The sequence below is a fragment of the Quercus robur genome, chromosome 3, assembly GCF_932294415.1.
Source record: "Quercus robur chromosome 3, dhQueRobu3.1, whole genome shotgun sequence".
NCBI classification, from domain to species: Eukaryota; Viridiplantae; Streptophyta; class Magnoliopsida; order Fagales; family Fagaceae; genus Quercus; species Quercus robur.
In genome coordinates, this window is record NC_065536.1 from 56,148,738 (window position 1) to 56,169,335 (window position 20,598).

The following is a 20,598-nucleotide window of genomic DNA, read 5'->3' on the forward strand; positions in this document are numbered from 1 at the left end:
GTTTAGTAAAAGGAAAGGAAAAAAGAAAACACAAAATAGGTAGTTGTAACTTGTAAGTTGGCATGGGAAATTAGTCAATGGCCAAAATTTGCTCCTATGGGATTTTCCCAAAATGCGAAAATATGATTCTTTTATTTTTAAAAAAAGATATTTGAGCCCAAATTCACTCAATTTATTGTCTACAAAATATTGCAAAATCACTCAACATCCGATTCTTTATTATTACTATTTTAAAATTTTTATAAAATGGTACAGTATCATCTATTAAATTATAAGACTTTTAACCACAAGCATAATTTTACACTTTTTTTTTTAAGAATAATTTTGTTAATGTTCTGATGTCACAACCCACGATATATACCTGCACGTATGGTCGTATATAAAGTGGATAGAAAATTCACATGGTTCTTATATAGAAATCCAACCTTGACATTTTCTCCGGTTAGGCTCATCTGAACTTGACCCGTGTGGAATAAAGAGAAAAAAAAAAAGGTGATGGAGGACTTCATCAACATCAAGTAGTACCCCTAGGCATAATGATCTGCGTGCCCACATAAATTTGTATCCATAGAGAGAAAATTATTACCCAAAAAAAAAAAAAAAAAAAAAAATGCAATTCATCCGAGGGAGAAAGTCATGGTTTTACTTCAAGTAATGAGTTGTGGTTGGCTTTGGTCATAGGCATAAAAAATAAAAAAAGACTTGGCCTACACCTACCGATTAGCTGCAAAATAAAATAAAGGAATTACAAGTAATTAAAAAAAAAAAAAAAAACCTTTTAACTATGTGATCCAACTTCTACAAATTAAAACCTTACCAAGGTTCATAAAAGGAATAAGTTTTCTCTCTAAACCCTTCAAATTTCTCATATAACTTTTAATTTATCTTTTTATTTAGAGTAAATTTTAAAAATCTAACCGTTGAATTACGTGTTTCTTACGTTCTTAACATGTATATCATATTTCATTCAAATCATATATTATTTACTATTCGATCAATAAATTTATTTTTTATATACAATTTTAGATAATATAAAAAAAACTTTAAATTTAAACATTTGATTGATAACATAGCAATTAATTTTAGATTTTCTTGAAATTTTGCAATTATGAATGATATAATAAGAGCATGCAATCAAACGGTTAGATTTTCAAAATTCATATTTAATATAAAAATATATGAGAAATTTAAAATGTTTCTCTCCGAACTAATTTGGAAAACACCATTTTCCTTCACACAAAAATGGCCAAATTGGGTTTAATACTAAAATCTTCTTTCTTCTTCTTCTTTTTTTCTCAAATAGGCATGATGGAGTTAGGAATACATTCCCTCAATTTTAAAAACGAAGCAATGATCACACAAGGAAAGGAAATTCTATCATAACCTCCATCTTTGCTTTGCACATATTCACTACTAATCACTATTGATTGGACAGCTCGGCATGGTTTGGTGCTTCATGATTTGTACCATATGTTTTATATTTAAGTCATGGTATTTATATTAGTTTAATTATATCATATCATATATATATATATATATATATATTTAATAAAAATAACATATCATATTATTAGTTTTGATAAACATGTATTGAGAAGTTAATTAGTCACCAAATTGAGCTTTGTGCGTATCTCGTGAATGAATGAATGAATGAATGAATGATGGACCTTCACAGTCACACAAAGCTCGTCGTTTTGCTCACCCGCCAAAATTACCCGCCAAGAAAAAAAACAAAAGGTTTGTGGGACCCAAATTAATATTAGCAGTTAGCCAAAACCAACTCCAACTCCTTAACCTCTTTCCTCGCTTTTATATTAAATTCTTGTCGATGGGCCTCGTACCGACCATCACGACAAAAAGTGCTCATTGAAATTCATGATATTAAAAATTACTGTAATTAATAAAATTACTTTTTTTTTCTATAAAAATATTTATTTATTTCTTTGTCTAATAATTATTTGTAAAAATTTGAGAAAAAGCTTCATGTTTTATGACGAGAATGCCCATATTTTGCTTTGGACAAATCTAAGCCTTATGTCATGCACACGTCTTTACATTTTGTGTTCAAACCGTGGGAATCTAAACGCACTTGTAAAAAATAAAAAAGAATATTGATTTTCATTTTTGAAAAAAAAAAAAAAAGAGTATAATACAAAATACATAATGATTATACGTTAAGAAAAAAGTCAACGTGATTGAGTGAAATGTTATAACTTGTAGCTCTACCTAACTTGAACATAATTAAAACGTAAATAAAAATTAATGTTATATTATATTTTAAGTTGGGTTCTACATTTTTTTTATATATGTTACAATATTTAATATTTTGTTAAATTCATTTTTGGTTATAACTTGTAAATTCTCTGTTTGATTATTTTACAGGTGCATTGACCGCATTCTAGTTAGCTCTTTATCCTCAAATAGGAGATTTGGATTTGAAACTAACCTGTACAAATGGGGAAAATTATTAATGTTTTAATCTAATAATAAAGAGTAATTATCATATTACATACGCCCTAAATTTCAAATCTTATCGTATGACTATTTATAAAATATTGTTATTCTTCCTTATTAAATTGACACAAATATAGCATTATTTACCATCAAATACAAAACTCATTTTTTAAAGCAAATATTTATAAAAGCATTGGTTCTTTTCCCACATATGGTTTGAGATTTTTTTTTTTTTTTTAAACCATGTAACACTTTGTCCTCTCGAGATTCTTTTTGTTAGTTTCTATTACACATCATTGTTTAAATACGTGGTAAAAGTGTTTTCCTCCCTTAAATTAATTTCCTCTTTGCTCTCTCTCTCTCTCTCTCTCTCTCTAAGGTTTTAGTGAGAGGAAAGTTACACTCTTCTCCCTCCATCACTTACTTGTAATTGATGCAAAGTGAGATAAAGGGATTAATTTTGTCATTTCTAGTTCGAGGGTTAATAACATGATATTAAGAGTTCTGAGACTTTGAAAGTCCATTTGAAATTAACTCAAAGTCCAATGGATCTTTTGCATTTTGCACCCCTTTTTTTGGGAACTTCCTTTGATTTTTTGTGTTTTAAAGTTGTGTACTTGGTTGTTGATTGATCTATTTGTTTAGTGAATTTAGTTATGGGTAGTGATGGGTCGATGCATTGTGGTTTAATGGAGGAAGTGGTATGATGGTTTTATAAGTTTATGAATTAAGTATTGATTTGATGATGAGGTAATTGTAGGTGCTGATTTTGGGTGGTTTATGGAGTAGTTGCGGTGCTTGTGTGTAAAAATTTTGCTTGGTTTGTACCGTTGCATATGGTTTATTGATAGGGATTATATTTAAGAATATTGTTGTGAAGAGAGAGAGAGAGAGAGTAGTGGTATTGAAATAACATTTAGGTTGTTTATCTTTTAAAAATAGCTTAGAAGTGAGTTTTGAAAGCATATCATAGAACCTTAATAGGTTAAAATATCAACTTTTAAACTACGTGTAGGCAAAACCAAAATAGCCAAAATTAGGCTAGGTGAAGTGTTATTTTCCTTATTTATAATTTAAAAATAACACTTTATTTATTTCGATAAAAAAAGGTTTTTCAATATATAGGGAGATAGTGGAGGAGGGAGGGATCAACTTCAAACTACTGACATAAAGCATCATTAGGATGATATTACCATTGAGTTATCACTTCAATCTCAATAGCAAACAAGGTTAATAGAGTGAAACATCTCGTTGAATTTTGAAGAGTGGAAAATATTTATTGGATGGTTACATGCATATTCAATAAGCCAATCATTGATTGAGAATTGAATCTTTTTTCAAATGACATTTTTTCTTAATCAAGTATTTTTCCATTTAATTTGTTGCATAGATTTGAAAGTTTGAGTTTGTTTTCCTACTTGAGATTTTCAAATAAACCCCCCCCCCCTTTTTTTTTCTTGCGGTTTGTTTTCTTGAATGAAGGTATTAGTTTAGGTAATTAATTATTTTGAATTAGTATAACAAATATTATTGACTTTCATAAAAACCAAACAAAAGAAAAAATTTCTTACTCATTTCTAAATTTGTAATCAAAGATTAGAAAACAAGTCACTTTTCCAAGAAATGAATAATTCATCTAAATACTTTATTTATTTATTTTTATGACTGGATGTACATATAATGATTAATCTTCCATTGTTTTGATATTTGAAATAATCATAATGCGTAATTCAATCCTATGTTTAGTGAAAATTGATCATACAAAAACTTGTTGTGTATAACACCAAATAAATTTACATGCTAAAATTTTCAATCAAAACACTTAATAAATTGGATGAATCTTCCTCCAAATTGATTGGAAGGTAAACCTCTATATTTCTTTTTAGAGAATCATTCGAAGAAAAACTTTATCCTCACTTAAATAGTAAAGATAAAAGAATATAAATGAAAGAAAAAAAAAAGGGGGGGCAATATGGTCCTCTAGAAAAGACTAGAATGGATAAGCAATTAAATATTTTCAAAGACGTTGGTGGTGGGAGTGGATGACACTGTAGGCAGTCTCTGACAGTAAGTAGTGAAAGAACAAACAAAAAAATTGTGAGGTGTATGAAAATTGAATGAGTAGGAAAACAAAATTTAAGAGAGAGAGAGAGAGAGAGAGAGAGAGAAAAGTAATAAAGTCTATATTGTCTATGCCTATGGTTATGAGTTATGACTCTGAATGAGTCTCACGACTCTTTTTCATGAATCAATGAATATGACTATTACACATGAACCGGGATTCCAGAAAACTGCCCCCCTCTCCTTCCGATGTGGGATTGGGTCCCACTCCTATCTCCTCTGTTAATACGGGCGTTTTTTATTTTTTAATATTTGTTTTTTTAAAACCCACCTGCCACTATTCCTTACTTTTCTTGCCTTTATTTTTTGTGTTTTTTGAAAACTGAAAAGTTAAATACAGAACAGAACAAACTGGAACAAAATAAAAGAAAAACCAAAAACCAAAAACCAAAAAAAAAACAAAAAGGAAAGTAAAGAAAGTAAGAACGGAAATCGGTTTGCGTAACCACTACCACCGATTCTTTCATTCATTCATTCATTCTTTGATTCATTCATTTCATCCATTCTCTCTCTCTTTCTTTATTTCTCTAACACACTCCTCCTACTCTCACCGCACCATTCTTTCATCAACTCCAACCATTACTTACTCTCTCTCTCTCTCTCTGTCAGTTACTATACACCTCTGTGACCCATCTGGCTCTCTAAGTTCTTTCTTGCATTTTCACAGATCGTTTTGATGGAACATCATTTTTGATCGTTCCCTCTTACCCTCCTTACCCTCCTTACCAAAAAGCTTGCATTTTTAAGGTATCTATCTACTTCACGTGCTATCTTCTTCTTCTTTTTTTTGTTGGGTATTTTTTTTTTATATGTTTCTATGGTGGATTGAGAGTTGTGGTGGGATTACAGGATCTGGTGCATTCCTTGTCTCTCTTGAGAGTGTATCAAACAGGCTGCTTTATTTCAAAGTAACTTGGATTATGATGTTTTAGGATTTAGATTGCTTTTTATATGAACATTTGCGTGTGGATTCTCTTATGTTTTTACAGATTGAAAACAATCTTGGAGGAAATCTATTATCTTACATAGTATGAGTTTTTTTTTTTTTTTCTTCTTCTTCTTCTGTCTGCTTATCTCATCTGAAAATTTTTGGTCAAACTCACTTTTCTGATTACTAGATTCTCTCATCTTTGGTGTGAAGAAAATATTTTCAAGTTCTAATCTTGATTATTCAGCAAAACAAAAAAGTTAATTCTTTTGGGTTCTAATCTCTCTGTATATCTACTTCCCTCTGTATGTCTAATTCACCTTTCTGGGTATCATGGATCCCGTGTCTCTCTCTAGTTTGCAATTGGGTTTATCTTATATGCATCTGACTTTCTCAATCTTGCTCACAATGACTTTTTATTTTTATTTTTTTTATAAGCTTATCAGCTCTTATCTTTTAAACTTGCTTTTGCTCATGTGTTTTCCTTTTTGTTTGTAAGTCAATGGATTATCTGTTTAATATTTAATAATGTGTATATGTTTTTTTTTTTTTTTTTTTTTTTTTTTTTTTTTTTTTGTGTGTATATATATATATATATATATATAAATAATATTTACCTTTTTGGCCGTGTGGTTTATGGATTTCTTTGATTTCAAAGAATTAAATGGAATGTTTATGAATTTTTAGCAATATGCTATTTTTAGCAATAAAAAGCTGTGTTTTACATGTTATCTTAGAGTTGAGATGTTGTTTTTGGTCCCATCGTACTACTCCGGTTGGAAACCTAAGGCCGACTTCTTCATTCTTTTGTTTGTATGGTTATATTTATTAAAATCTAAGTTTGTTAAATGGGTGAGAAATTTATCAAGTAGATTCAGATTTTATATAAAGAAGCCTTTGCTGAAGATTTGGAATTTAATTCTTTATGGTGTCGCATTCTGTTTGCATGCTCATGAGGGCATATATATTATTTTTTTTTTTTTTTTTTTTTTTTTTGATAGGTAATAACGATCTTTATTGATAATAAAAGTACAATGAGTTTATGATGGTAAAGTGGTAAACTCACTGCACAGAAATGTATACAAGCCAATCAAATGGAAAAACTAACAGAATTAGGGAAGTCAAACAAAGAGAGACAATGCGTAAACCCCCAACTATGAGAGTTGAGAAAGTGATTTTAAACTATGCATAGCAATAACAACTTATCTTTAATTGCTAGCTAGCATCGTATCACTAATGTCAAATGGAAAACTATATTGCACTTGGTAGGTTTGAATTGTATTGTAGTCTTCGAAAATTCTCATCCATAGCCTGTCTCCAACTTTTTATGGGTTTACTTCTAATGCTTATGGATTATCTGAAATTAATGTCAAATGATTTAAGTGTATCACATGAACCGTCTTCCAAACACTATGAATGAGATACAAATTTGTGAGTGTCTTGAATTATGCATCAAGACTAAAGCCTTAGATGGTGAACCTAGCATGTATTGTATATGATCATTTCTTGAGAAGGAACCAGTCATTCTCGTGAATTTGTTCTTTGTATATAAGGTTTTCTGCCTGCATTCTTTAGAATTGCTAGAATATCAGCTGTTTCTAGCTTGTCATATTAAAACATTTTCCTCTTTTTTTGGCAGGTAGGATTTCCACTGGTTATTTTACTCTAGTTCTTCAGGAGCAAGTAAAAAGAGGAATTTATTTTTGTTTGAGGAAAATGTTGGGAGGCAACAATGGCAATCCTGTGCATCCTGCTTTCCTTGATGAGAATCGTTTCCAGTTTCAGACTGATGCATCAAATAAGCTGCAGTTATTTGGCAGTCGTGAGTTCTCTTCTGCGTTTGTTAGCACAGTTATAATTGCTTTGAATGTCATGACTCTATTCAATGCATACCATTATGTTTATCATATTGCTTATGGTATTGTTATAAGCTTTTATTGGGGATCTTTTGCCTTCATGCTGGAGTGTATTTTTGGATTCATAGGTTGATTAATAAGGACTGTAATTTTTCCTGATTATCATTTAGAAAATTGCTTTCCTGTTAGTGATGGAAAGTGGAAACAGAATCCGTCCTTCCTATCTGTGCCTCATTTATGTTGACACGGAGTGGCACATTGGTGGAAACCATTCTTGTTTTTTGTTTTATAGAATTTTTCCCTATCATCACCACCGTCACTCATCATCATCACAAAATGTCTGTATTTGACCTTCTTTTACAAGCAGTCAGGATTTATTAACTTTTGAGATAAGGATATGAGATTAAATAATAGTGCAAAATGAATATTTTTAAAATTTAGATAAGTCAACCTTAGAAAAGAGGATAATAACATCATATCAACATGAATATTCTTTTACCGTTTTCTTTTTTTGAATTTTTTCCATATCTTCATCAACATTGCAGTTACTTTTTTGGAGTTTCTTTTACTTGTGACCAAAATCTTTTATGCTTAAAGGTGGATATGTTGGCATATTCTCTTTGAGAAATAAACAAAATAAAAAATTCTGTTTTGCTAGAAAGAGGCATTTGTTACTGAAACTTTTTATTTTTTGTCTTTTGAAGTACTTATACTAATATCAATATTATCATCTTTTGGTCACAAATAATTGATCTTGGGTACCTGACACCAATATTACTAGTATTTGGAACCTTGTTTTGGATGTAAATCAAACTAGAAAATCTGATTTATATTTGAAAGTAGATGAATACAAAATACTAATGAGGCATTAAGCAAGTTTCTTAATAGGATCAAATCAGTAATATTTAATTTGTTATGCATAAGTTACAACGTGTCCATCGTAGTTATCAAAATTACATTGCCACTATCTAGAGCCTACCTCTTGCCAGCTATGAGCATAGAACACATGTGAATAAAGCTGAGATGAGATGAAATATGACCATCATTTAACATAAATTTTCCAATATGATAAGAGGAAAAGATCACTTGCTCATTTGGTTCTGAATATATACACTTCTTGTGTATTGGACTGCATGGTCATATATTTTTTTTCCCTTCCTTTTATATTTTTAATTTAATAGTCATATTTCCTCTTTTCCTTTTGTATATTTTCTGAAATGTAATCACTGGTCTCTAGGCATAATGAATATGCATATTATGTTGCAGTGCCAGCTGGATGTAGTGTTGATCCGGTAAATTATTTTGGAAATGAGCATATTACTCCTATGCTTCGGCCAAATAAACGAGGCAGGGAAATGGAAGATATCTCAAGGCAGCAAAAACTTCAGATATCCTTAAATTACAATGCCTGTAAAGATGAAGTTGATCGCTCAGCAAGCATTCCAAACCCGAATGCTGTATCAACAGGGTTACGATTATCATATGATGATGATGAACGGAATTCGTCTGTAACTTCTGCAAGTGGAAGTATGACGGCTGCACCATCAATCATCTTGTCCCTTGGTGACAATATTAGGACTGAGCTTGATCGGCAGAAAGAAGAGTTTGACCAGTATATCAAAATTCAGGTATTGCTCCCCCCTATGTAATCATATAAATATGTGTCGTTTAGTGCTAAATGATTCTGGGTAACTGTTTAATTATAGAAGATTGCTTTGCAACAGCTGTTCAATCATTCAAAAAGTCTTTTTAATTTACTTTCCCCCATTCTTGATTTTATTGGCCAAAAGAAATTATTGATCTGTTTTTCCTGTTAAATTATATCCTTGTGTCATTTCAATTCTTTCCTTCCTAGTCAATTTGATTTTTCTTCAATGACATCTAAATCTGCTGACATTGGTATCTCAAATGAAGAATCCCCTTTGAAATAGTATACTTCAGATGTAAATATTTTGATGGCATTAATGTTTTTCATCAATGTTGTATCTTGGAGACCTGTACACTATACATTCATACTCGACAAAAAGGGAATTTTCAAGCTGATTTTATAATATTCTTGTGATCATTTTCTGCTTTTTTTTAGTACATTTGAAATAATCTTTTCATTACTTTTCAACCAGGAGGAACACTTGGCAAAAGGGGTAAGGGACTTGAAGCAGAGACACATGGCTTCTTTCCTTGCCACTATAGAGAAAGGCGTAAGTAAAAAGTTACGTGAGAAAGAAATAGAAATAGATAACATGAACAGTAAGAACAAGGAACTGGTAGAGAAAATAAAGCAGGTAGCCATTGAAGCCCAGAATTGGCACTATAGAGCAAAGTACAATGAGTCGATTGTCAATGTCCTGAAGAGCAATCTCCAGCAGGCGATATCACAGGGCGCGGAACAAGGGAAGGAAGGATTCGGAGACAGTGAAGTTGATGATACTGCCTCATATATTGACCCAAACAACTACCTCAGCATTCCAGGTGGGCCTTCAAAATCAATTTCCAGGAATTACCAAGGCTTGAAGGAGCACATGATTTGCAGGGCATGCAAGGCAAGGGAGGTGTCTATGTTATTGATGCCTTGTAGGCACTTGTGTTTATGCAAGGACTGTGATGGGTTAATTAGTGCCTGTCCTGTATGCCAGTTGATGAAAACTGGTAGTTTCCAAGTGTACCTGGCCTAAATTATACCATGAAAATGAAAAATCAATTACTCTACATCCCTGAAATTGTGAATCATATGTGGGGAACCAATTATGTTCATAAATAGAGCACGTGTGATTTTTCTGTAGATACTTTCTCGTCTCTCTCTCTCTGTCTCTCTCATCTAGTGGATGTGAAACTAACGAGAAAAAGTTGGCATATCATAATCAACTAGGAGAACAATAAAAAATGTGAGCATTTTTATTGGCAAGGGAAAAAGCATATTTTGTGAATGTCATGGTGTTTGAGTTAATCTGGTATGCTTTTCACGTTTTATTTAATGAATATACAAGGAAAGGCTGAGGCGCTCTGACAATGATTGGCTTGTTTAACCTATATTAGGACGGGGTTTACCCTTAATTGTTGGTGGAAAACCCTTTCAACCCCACTATAGGACTCAAATGACAATCCGCGACAATCTGCGTGTATTATTGGTAGCATGACATATTTAATGAGTCGTTTGACTTATTTAATTAATTTGATGAGCCAAATGATTTAAGAGTTATGCTAACGAGTATTCTTAAGACATTGGTTAACAATCCAATTAAAAAAAAAAATTTCTGGAAAAAGAAAAAAAATTAATATTTTGATAGTTTTTTTAATTTTCCATAAAAGTGATGTTGAAATTTTCTTAAAATGAATTATTAATCAATGCCCTAAGGATATTCGTTAGCATTTCTCATAATTTAATACATGAAGATGTTTTTATTAATTACCATATGATGTATTATCTGAGATTCCTAATAAAAATTGGGTCTTAAAAATAGTAGTTGCACAAATTAAGTGGCATCCCTTTTTGGTAGCAAGTAGCTATACTTTCCTAGTGCCAAGCAGCTACCATTTATAAAAGAAAATTTTCTTTTTGGTAGCAAGCAGCTTTTTTTTGAGAATCTGGTAGCAAGTAGCTATACTTACCTAGTGACAAGCAGGTACCATTTATAAAAGACACAAGTAGCTTGTATAATTCCTTTATAAGTTTGGGTTTCAATTAAAACCACTAACATTTAAAATGGTTTCAAGTAGTACCCTCAAATGAATTACTGTGAACTGAAAGTAACAGAAATTCACATAAATTGTCACTAAAGCCTATCTAAGCACACACACACACACACACACACACACAATCCTTCCATGTGAAATAAAGACCTCCAATATACCATCTGACCTTAAAGAAATGAAATTATATTATTGTCGCCAAAACATTTACAATAAAATTACATATTATGCTCATGTCCAAATCATATCATATTATACACTATAATAAAATTTTGTCATCTATTGTGGTTGGACTAAATGGACACCTTTATTTTTATTTTTTCCTTTCCTTTCTACTTGTGCTCCTTATGTCATTTGGATACTATAAGTATATTAAATAATCAGTAAAATAATTAGCATAGTAAAGGTCTGTTTGGGATCCGTTTATTTTGCTAAAACAGAAAACTTTTTGCTGAAAGTACTGTAAATAAAGGTAAAAATTACCTGAAATAATATAGTGGGATCCATAAATAGTACCAAAAAGTGCAGTAGGACCCATAAATAATAGTAAAAATAAGCTGAATAGTAAAATAAGTTGACAAAATTAATCATGCTAAACGGACACTTACTGCAAGGAAACTCTATCATTTCATTTTCAAATACTTAAAAATAAAAAAATAAAAAATTCCCTAAATAAATTATACTTCCAAAAGATTTTAAATATTTAAAACAAGTTCCATTATTTATTTTATATCATTTAAATAGTTATTGTAGGGGCAGTTTTTGGGGCCCAGGCCCAGCAAGCAAGTGGTTCTGGCCCAAAAGTCCCCAGACAATGAATTTGTAGAGAATGGGTTACAGAGCTAGGACTAGACGAAGTGAACGTCAGTTAGATGTGCGCCATGCAATACGTTGAACGTGAGAATATTCCGCTTACGTTTTATAAGATATCGGTCCGAGGAGACGTATACGTGCACCTCTTGCTCTGTTTACAGACTAAAGAGTTCTTTAACCTTTCTCTCTCTCTTTTTTCTTAATTCTCCGATCCCCTCTTCAAGGGGATCTCCTTTTCTTATATAGCCTCCTTGAATTGATAAGAACCTTACACTTGTTAGCCATCTAGACCTTCATTTGAGTGCATGTCCCATCGGACATCTTCCTTGTCTTTCTGTGAGTTGCACTGGCCAATGTAATATTGTTCGCCTGTCTTCCCCACATTAATGCGGCTGAAAAAGTAGCTTTCTTGTATTTAATGCGGCAGTTGTGGCTTCTCCCTGATGCCTTACATTTTCTTCTTTCCTGCTGTGTGAGGCTCGCCTTCCTACCCACGTTCACCTGAATGGGTTCTTCACTGTGGAGGGGACGCATATTGGGCCCATGTTCGCGTGTCCGAGGAGGCATTCCTTCTCGGACGTCTTTTGGATCAAACCGGGCTCAACAGGGTTGGGCCGGAAGTCACTCGGGCCCCTATTCCCCGTTGGGTCATGGTTGGGCTTTGTGTGGGTCCACAGGCCCATTTGTTGATTTTGGGAATTTCATCCCTACAATAGCCCCTCAAAATTCCGGCTCTTTCTTTCTTGTCCGAGAAGGAAGGGCGGGATTTTGACATTCATAGGATTATTTACTGTGGGTCCCTGCTTTACTTGCGCAGAGGTATGCTTCTCACGTGCCTCATTAATGACGGAGGTGGTTAATGACCCCATGCGGCGCTAATTACTGCTTTTAGCGGTTTTAGATATTTTGATCCGACGGTTGGACGCTAGATCAACGGTTGGGATCATTTCCGTTTCCCTAGGCGGGAAGATGTCTGTCCAGCTTCTCCTAGATACATAAGACTTTCAAAGACATTTCCTTCTTGTTTTTGGACAAGCATTCGAGCACTCAGAACACTCTCGCACTCTCCCCTTTAAAGCGTTCAAGCCTTCGCAGTCGTCCTCTTGAAGATTTCCTGCCAGTTCCTCACCCGTAAGTGCGCACTCCTTTTTCCATTGCCCTTTTTCCGGCGTTATTTCTTAAGTAAATCGTCTTCGTGTCACCTAGGATTAGGGGGATGGGTAAGCTTGACAAGTTGGTAGATTCCCCGGCCGGTATGGAAGGCTTCAGGGCCAAATACCGTATTCCGCCGGAGGTAGGTCTAGAGTATTGTCATCTAGAGGAGCTCTTTATCAAGAGAAGGACGGGGCAGGTGGCCATTCCGATGATAGCCTTTGTGGAAGGAGGAATGACCATCCCTATGGGGAGGATAACTAGGGATTACTTGCGTGGTTATAGGTTGGCCCCTCACCAATGCGTCGCGAATATGTTCCGAATCCTGGGGTGCATAGAGGTCCTAAACAATCAGATGAACCTCGGCCTTTCATGGCATGATGTGGTTCATCTATATGAATTGCACAGCCTCGGCGACTCATATTACTTGAAGTCCAGGTCCGATGAGGTGAGGTTGATATCCTGCCTTCCCAAGTCCAACAAAAGCTTGAAGGACGACCTTTTGATCGTCTCCGGGCCGTGGCACGACGGTCTTCACTGCCCAGTCAAGGCAGGAAAACCAGGTGGGGCACCATAGAGTTAGATCCCTTGGAAAGGATTTTAGTTTTAATCTTCCCCCCCCCCCCCCTTTTTTTTTTTTTTATTCTGACTTTGCTTGTTTGCCTCCTCGGACTAATACATCCCTCTCTTCGGATCTTGCAGACAAGAAGCATACGACTCCTCGGCTTAGTTTGGTCAACGTCCAAGCACTCAACTTCCTTCTAAGGTCTGAGATTTACGTGAGTTCAGACGGGCAATTGCGATCCGCGCCTTTGATTTTGGACTACGTGCCCCTCACTCGTGCCCTAGTAGAGCCCGGCCAAGCAATTAGGGCAGGTAGTCCGCGATTGGCACGGATAGACGTCTCCGTACCAGGCTTTTTTGCTTCGAGAGATTTACCCCCCGTCCAGCTGCCTGCTCAGCGTGCCTTTCCTGCAGTAGTTATCCCAGAGGAAGAAGCCGGTTCCTCGCACTCGTCTTTGGAGGATCAGATAGACCAATTTCACTTTGCCGAGGAGGGAGAGGTGTCGGCCAGGATAGTAAAGCTCTCAGATTCTGATTCAGATCTGGACCGCGCCTCAGCAGCCCCTGACTTGGGTTTAGTAACCGCACAAGTTGGTACCAGCCAAGAGCCTGAAGAAGAAGAAGGAATGGACTTGAGACAAAGGTCTGGCCTCAAGGGCCTTCTTGCCAATAGGAACAAAGGGCAGTCTTCCAAGGATGCCCAAAAGGAGCAGCCGACCTCCAAGGCTCCTCCTCCTCCTCCTCCCACCTCGGATGTGGTGCTGCAGTCTATGCCCAATTTAAGGCGAAAAAGGCCTGTGGGGGAGTTGGAGGAGGGTGAGGTTGGCCAAGAAAAAGCCAAACCTCAGAAGAAGGGCAAAGACACCAAGGAGCCCAAAGAGAAGAGGACCAAGTCCATTGATAGCCGAGACGAGGCGGCTATTCGGAGGGAACAACGGATATGGTCGCCGCGGCTCGAACTGGATGGCGCTCCGATTTCTTGGGATGCAACCTTGTGGGAATCCCAACGACGAGAGGCGTCATTCTTGGTTGAGGCCCTGCAGTAGCCTCTTCTTTTGCCTCGCGACATGCAGGGGCTTCGAGATACTCAGCAACCAGAACTCTTCATGTCGCTGAAGAAGGACATGGCAATGGTAAGCGAAAACTTTTATTATCTCGCTCTCTTGTTACGCATCCATTTATTCACCATTCTCTTCGATTACGCTTTTATTCTCCTGGTGCAGGTCACTCAGCAAATCTTCGTAGCTGAGGAGTGGGCCAAAAAGGCACGTGAGGACCTTCATAAAGAGGCTCAGTCCCGCCGTATTGCCGAAAGGGCTACTGGCGACCTCAAGAAGGAAAATGATAGCCTAAGCCATGAAGTAAAGGAGGCGAAGAAGGGGCGAGACAGCGCGGAAGCCGACCTCAAAAATGCCACTAAGCAGGCTGAGGATCTGCGCCTACAGCTCCGCCAGTCCGAGGAAAATCTTAAGGCAGAGAAGCAGGCGGTTTCAGATCTCAAGGCCGAGCTTACAAAGGTTAAGGGGGAGGCCCGCCTGGCGAGGGAGGCGGCCAAGAAGGCAGTGGCAGCCTCTTATGATCGTGGGGTCAAGGACACTGAGGTCAGGCTGGCCGAGGAGGTGGCCACTGTATGTAGGGAATACATCACCCTGTCTTGGGGTGTGGCCTTGGACCGGGCGGCAATCCCAGCGGATTCCGACCTTAGGAAAACTGAGAACATCTTTTTTCCTAAGGACGTTCGTGAGATCCCTGACGAGGTCGCGACTGAAGAGCCTCTCCCCACGAAGGCTTTGGCCTCGGACTCCGCTACGCCTGAAGCTGAGGGTGCACAGCCGGCCGGGAAAGACAAGTTGTCCGAGGACAGCCTTTCAATCAGGGAGGTTGTTGCACAGGCTAAGGAGACTGTTCCGGGGCCACAGTCAGCAAACGACCAACCCAGGCCTGCTCAGGGATCAGATTTAGGAAAGTAGTGTAGGATCTTTCTTGTTAGACCTTTCATGTTTTGTTCTGTTTAATGATTGTAAAAGGATTGCTTTTGGGGATTTTAATGAAAGGTGTCGTTTCCTTTTCTTCTTGTTGTTTTACTTTCTCTTCTGTTTTTATCATAAATGGATGTTTATTCTGCCGTTAATTGCTGAAAACCAAGCGTGAATGAACGAATGTGTAAAGAATGATAGTTAATAATTTAGACAGAATTGCTTCGTGGTAAATTCTCCCCAAGTCTGTGGTCCGAGGAGCAGGGCAGGACTTGGGTTCTGTTTAACGCTTGGTGAAAATCACTTCATGGTTAATTTCCCCCCAAGTCGGTGGTTCGAGGAGCCATGCAGGACTTGGGTTCTGTTTAACACTTATTGAGAATCGTTGCGTGGTTAATTTCCCCCAAGTCTGTGGTCCGAGGAGCCATGCAGGACTTGGGTTCTGTTTAACACTTATTGAGAATCGTTGCGTGGTTAATTTCCCCCAAGTCTGTGGTTCGAGGAGCCAGACAGGACTTGGGTTCTGTTTAATGCTTAGTGACAATTGTTGCGAGGTTAATTTCCCCCAAGCCTGTGGTCTGAGGAGCCAGGCAGGACTTGGGTTCTGTTTAACACTTAGTGACAATTGTTGCAAGGTTAATTTCCCCTAAGCCTGTGGTCCGAGGAGCCAGGCAGGACTTGGGTTCTGTTTAACGCTTTGTGACAATTGTTGCGAGGTTAATTTCCCCCAAACCTGTGGTCCGAGGAGCCAGGCAGGACTTGGGTTCTGTTTAACACTTATTGACAATTGTTGCGAGGTTAATTTCCCCCAAGTCTGTGGTCCGAGGAGTCAAGCAGGACTTGGGTTCTGTTTAACGCTTAGTGACAATTGTTGCGAGGTTAATTTCCCCCAAGTCTGTGGTCCGAGGAGCCAGGCAAGACTTGGGTTCTGTTTAACGCTTAGTGAAAATTGTTGCGAGGTTAATTTCCCCCAAACCTGTGGTTCGAGGAGCCAGGCAGGACTTGGGTTCTGTTTAACGCTTAGTGACAATTGTTGCGAGGTTAATTTCCTCCAAGTCTGTGGTCCGAGGAGCCAGGCAGGACTTGGGTTCTGTTTAACGCTTAGTGACAATTGTTGCGAGGTTAATTTCCCCCAAGTCTGTGGTTCGAGGAGCCAGACAGGACTTGGGTTCTGTTTAACGCTTAGTGACAATTGTTGCGAGGTTAATTTCCCCCAAGCCTGTGGTCCGAGGAGCCAGGCAGGACTTGGGTTCTGTTTAACGCTTTGTGACAATTGTTGCGAGGTTAATTTCCCCCAAACCTGTGGTCCGAGGAGCCAGGCAGGACTTGGGTTCTGTTTAACACTTATTGAGAATCGTTGCGTGGTTAATTTCCCCCAAGTCTGTGGTCCAAGGAGCCAGGCAGGACTTGGGTTCTGTTTAACGCTTAGTGACAATTGTTGCGAGGTTAATTTCCCCCAAGCCTGTGGTCCGAGGAGCCAGGCAGGACTTGGGTTCTGTTTAACGCTTAGTCCAAATAGCTGTACAATAACACGGCGTCAAGCATGGTGTCTTTCATTAATAGCAGTACCTTTTCAGGTTATTTACATTCCACGGACGTGGTACTACATGTTCGTCCAAGTCTTCCAAAAAGTATGCCCCAATGCCGGCTACGGATGTGATACGGTATGGGCCCTCCCAGTTTGGTCCAAGCTTTCCCCATGCAGGGTTCCTTGCGGTGCCCAGGACTTTCCTCAGCATTAGATCCCCGAGCGTCAAGGGCCTTGACTTCATCTTGGCGTCGTAGCCCTGTTTGAGCTTTTGCTGATAATAAGCTAGGTGAACCATCGCACTTTCCCTTCTCTCTTCGAGGAGATCCAGGCTTTTTTCCAGAAGGCTGTTGTTAGCAATGGGGTTGAAGGCAGTAGTCCTCTGGGTGGGGAAGTTTATCTCCAGTGGGATGACAGCCTCGGCTCCGTAGGTCAATGAAAGGGGGTTTCTCCCGTGGACCTGCGAGGCGTGGTGCGGTATGTCCACAAGACGTGGGCTAACTCTTCAACCCACCTTCCTTTCGCGTCGTCCAACCTCTTCTTCAGTCCATTCACTATGGTTTTGTTGATGGCTTCTGCCTGTCCATTACCCTGTGGGTAGGCCGGTGTGGAGTATCGGTTGATAATCCCCAGCTCATTGCAATATTCTCTAAAGGCCTTGCTGTCAAATTGGAGGCCGTTGTCCGAGATCAGGGTGTGCGGGGTCCCGAACCTAGTGATAATATTTTTCCAGACAAATTTCTTGACATCGACGTCCCTGATGTTTGCCAGCGCCTCAACTTCGACCCACTTCGTGAAGTAATCGGTGCCAACGAGAAGAAACTTCTTGTTCCCAGCCGCTTTGGGGAACGACCCTAGTATGTCTAGGCCCCATTGTGCGAATGGCCAAGGGCTGGACAGCGGGTTAAGTACTCCGCCCGGCTGATGTATGTTTGGGGCGAACCTTTGGCATTGGTCGCATTTCTTCACATATTCCAGAGCCTCTTTATGCATGCTCGGTCACCAGTAACCCAGCGTCATGGCCCTGTGGGAGAGGGACCTACCCCCCGTATGGCTTCCACAGATCCCTTCGTGTAACTCTTCCAGTATGAGTTCTGTAGCCTCTGGGTGCACACACAGCAGGTATGGCCCCGAGAATGAGCGTCGGTAAAGCTTGGAGTCCTCGGACAGCCAGAATCGAGAAGCTTTCCTCCTGATCTTGTCAGCCTCAACCTTATCGTCCGGCAAGGTGTCGTGCTTTAAGAACAGCACCAGGGGGTCCATCCAGCTAGGTCCTACCCTGACGTTATGTACCCGAATTCCGTTAGCCTTCTCTGTTGTTGGGCGGCAGAGATCTTCAACTAAAATAACCCGCGGAAGGAGCTGAGCAGAGGAGGTGGCCAGTGTTGCGAGAGAGTCAGCATGGGTGTTCCCACTCCTGGGTATATGGGTTACACGGAAGTCATCGAAATGGGTCTGCACGTGTTTAGCCCGGGCCAGGTAACCTTGCATCCTTTCATCCTTCGCCTCCAATTCCCCATTTACTTGTCCCACAACGAGTCTCGAGTCTGAGAAGATGCTTGCGCATTTTCCACCCAATTTCCAAATCATTGACATCCCCTTCAACAGTGCCTCATACTCGGCTTCGTTATTCGTGGCAGAGAATCCGAGCCTCAGCGACTTCTCTATGGTTATCCCTTCGGGAGAGACTAGAACAAGCCCCACTCCTGAGCCCCTTTGGTTTGCTGCACCATCGATGTGTGCTTTCCACCTATTATGCTCATGCTGAGAGACCGTGTTGACCAGTTTCCCATCAGCACTTGGTGACCCCGACATTTCCATCCCTTCTAGGGTGGGCTCCGCAAATTCAGCTACTAGATCGGCGAGGACCTGGCCTTTTATGGCGGTGCGAGGCATGTATCTAATGTCGAAGGCGCCCAGGATTGTTCCCCACTTAACTATTCTACCTGTGTAGTCGGTGCTGCGGAGGACTGATTTCAGTGGAAGTTGAGTTAGCACAACTACTGTATGTGCCTGAAAATAGTGGGGGAGCTTCCGCGTGGCTTGTACGACGGCTAATATAACTTTTTCGAGGGGGAGATACCGGGTCTCTGCCTCCTGCAGCGATTTGCTTACGTAGTACACGAGCCGCTGCGTGCCGTTGTCTTCTCGGATTAGCATTAAGCTCACCGCATGAGAGGCTACCGCGATGTATGCGAACAACACCTCGTCGGCATCGGGACTGGACATGATCGGTGGTCGGGCGAGGTATTCCTTGCACTGTTGGAAAGCTAAAGCACACTCTTCAGTCCACTCGAAGCCCTTCCACTTGTGCAATATGAGGAAAAAAGGCCTGCATCTGTCCGCTGAGCGGGAGATGAAACGGTTTAAAGCAGCTATCATGCCGGTAAGCTTCTGGACCTCTTTGGGATTCCGAGGAGGCTGCAAGCTATGAATGGCTCTTATTTGGTCAGGGTTAACTTCAATTTCTCAGTGGGTCACCAAATAGCCCAAGAACTTTCCTGATCCCACCCCAAATGAACATTTGGATGCGTTCAGTCGTAGCTTGTACTTTCTCAGAATTCGAAACACTTCTCCAAGGTCTCTGATGTGGTCGGCCACCAATTTGCTCTTTACTACCATGTCATCTATATACACTTCAACGGTTTTACCCATCTGCTATTCGAACATCCTAGTCATCATCCTCTGATAGGTCGACCCGGCGTTCTTCAGGCCAAAGGGCATAACCTTATAATGATAATTGCCAACTGGGGTGACAAAAGCGGTTTTTTCTTGGTCTTCGGCAGCCAGGGATATCTGGTGGTAGCCCTGGAAAGCGTCCAAGAAACTCATTCGGGGGTGTCCGACAGTTGCATCTACCAGTCGGTCTATCCGCGGCATTAGGAAAGGATCCTTTGGGCAGGCCTTGTTTAAGTCCGTGAAGTCTACGCAGACCCGCCATTTCCCGCTCTTCTTCTTTACCACGACTGTGTTTACTAACCATTTGGGGTAGAATACTTCCTTGATAGCCCCAGCTTTCTTCAATTTTACGACCTCTTCTCTCACAACGTCTGCATGTTCTTTTGACGGCCGCCAAGGAGGTTGCTTCTTTGGTGTTATGGCCGGGTTAACATTAAGGTGATGGCATATGAGATCTGAGTCAACCCCGGGGGCTTCATAGGGATCCCAGGCGAATATGTCCTCATTCCGTCGAAGAAAATCAACTAGCGCTGACTTCTCCTGTGCTGGTAATTCCGAGCCGATCTGAAAAAACTTCTCAGGGTCTGATCCGACAAGTACTTTCTCCAGCTCCTCACAGTTCACCTCCATGGCCGGTCCTCCACTACCCGCAGTTTGGACCGGGGTCATTAATTGCTATAAGCCGCTCTCGGCTGAAGTGGAAGGTTCCCTATTTGATTGTCGTGAGATTGCCGACACCATGCATTGCCTAGCCATTCCTTGATTCTCTATTATTTCTTTAACTTGACCTCCTGACGGATACTTCACTTTCTGGTGCAAGGTTGATGACATAGCCCCCAG

General features: G+C 39.2%; 2 protein-coding genes across 3 annotated transcripts; one reads left to right on the forward strand and one right to left on the reverse strand.

Moving 5' to 3' along the window:
* Positions 1-4,909: 4,909 nt before the first annotated feature.
* On the forward strand, positions 4,910-10,138 carry LOC126718470 (E3 ubiquitin-protein ligase BOI-like). Of its 2 annotated transcripts, none has more exons than XM_050420674.1 (4): positions 4,910-5,322; positions 7,143-7,325; positions 8,626-8,987; positions 9,480-10,138. In XM_050420674.1, the coding sequence occupies exons 2-4, from the start codon at positions 7,220-7,222 to the stop codon at positions 10,029-10,031; spliced, it is 1,020 nt and encodes a 339-aa protein (XP_050276631.1). In that variant the 5' UTR covers positions 4,910-5,322; positions 7,143-7,219; the 3' UTR covers positions 10,032-10,138. The 2 variants fall into 2 exon arrangements, with proteins under 2 accessions (XP_050276631.1, XP_050276632.1); XM_050420675.1 differs by lacking the exon at positions 4,910-5,322 and adding an exon at positions 5,465-5,483.
* A 6,969-nt stretch (positions 10,139-17,107) lies between these two features.
* LOC126719822 (uncharacterized) lies at positions 17,108-18,894 on the reverse strand. Its single transcript, XM_050422334.1, has 3 exons — positions 18,123-18,894; positions 17,635-17,933; positions 17,108-17,539 (listed from the first exon to the last, which is right to left on the reverse strand). The coding sequence occupies exons 1-3, from the start codon at positions 18,892-18,894 to the stop codon at positions 17,108-17,110; spliced, it is 1,503 nt and encodes a 500-aa protein (XP_050278291.1).
* Between the last annotated feature and the right edge of the window lie 1,704 nt (positions 18,895-20,598).

Excerpts from the sequence above, each read along its gene's own strand:
- LOC126719822 (XM_050422334.1), bottom strand. The coding sequence starts at position 18,894 with ATGTCGGGGTCACCAAGTGCTGATGGGAAACTGGTCAACACGGTCTCT. Across the intron at positions 17,934-18,122 it reads CTGTGGAAGCCATACGGGGG|GGTCGTTCCCCAAAGCGGCT; the intron begins GTAGGTCCCTCT and ends TAGACATACTAG. Across the intron at positions 17,540-17,634 it reads AAGCCATCAACAAAACCATA|GTCCACGGGAGAAACCCCCT; the intron begins GTGAATGGACTG and ends CACGCCTCGCAG.
- LOC126718470 (XM_050420674.1), top strand. The coding sequence starts at position 7,220 with ATGTTGGGAGGCAACAATGGCAATCCTGTGCATCCTGCTTTCCTTGAT. Across the intron at positions 7,326-8,625 it reads GCTGCAGTTATTTGGCAGTC|TGCCAGCTGGATGTAGTGTT; the intron begins GTGAGTTCTCTT and ends ATTATGTTGCAG. Across the intron at positions 8,988-9,479 it reads ACCAGTATATCAAAATTCAG|GAGGAACACTTGGCAAAAGG; the intron begins GTATTGCTCCCC and ends CTTTTCAACCAG.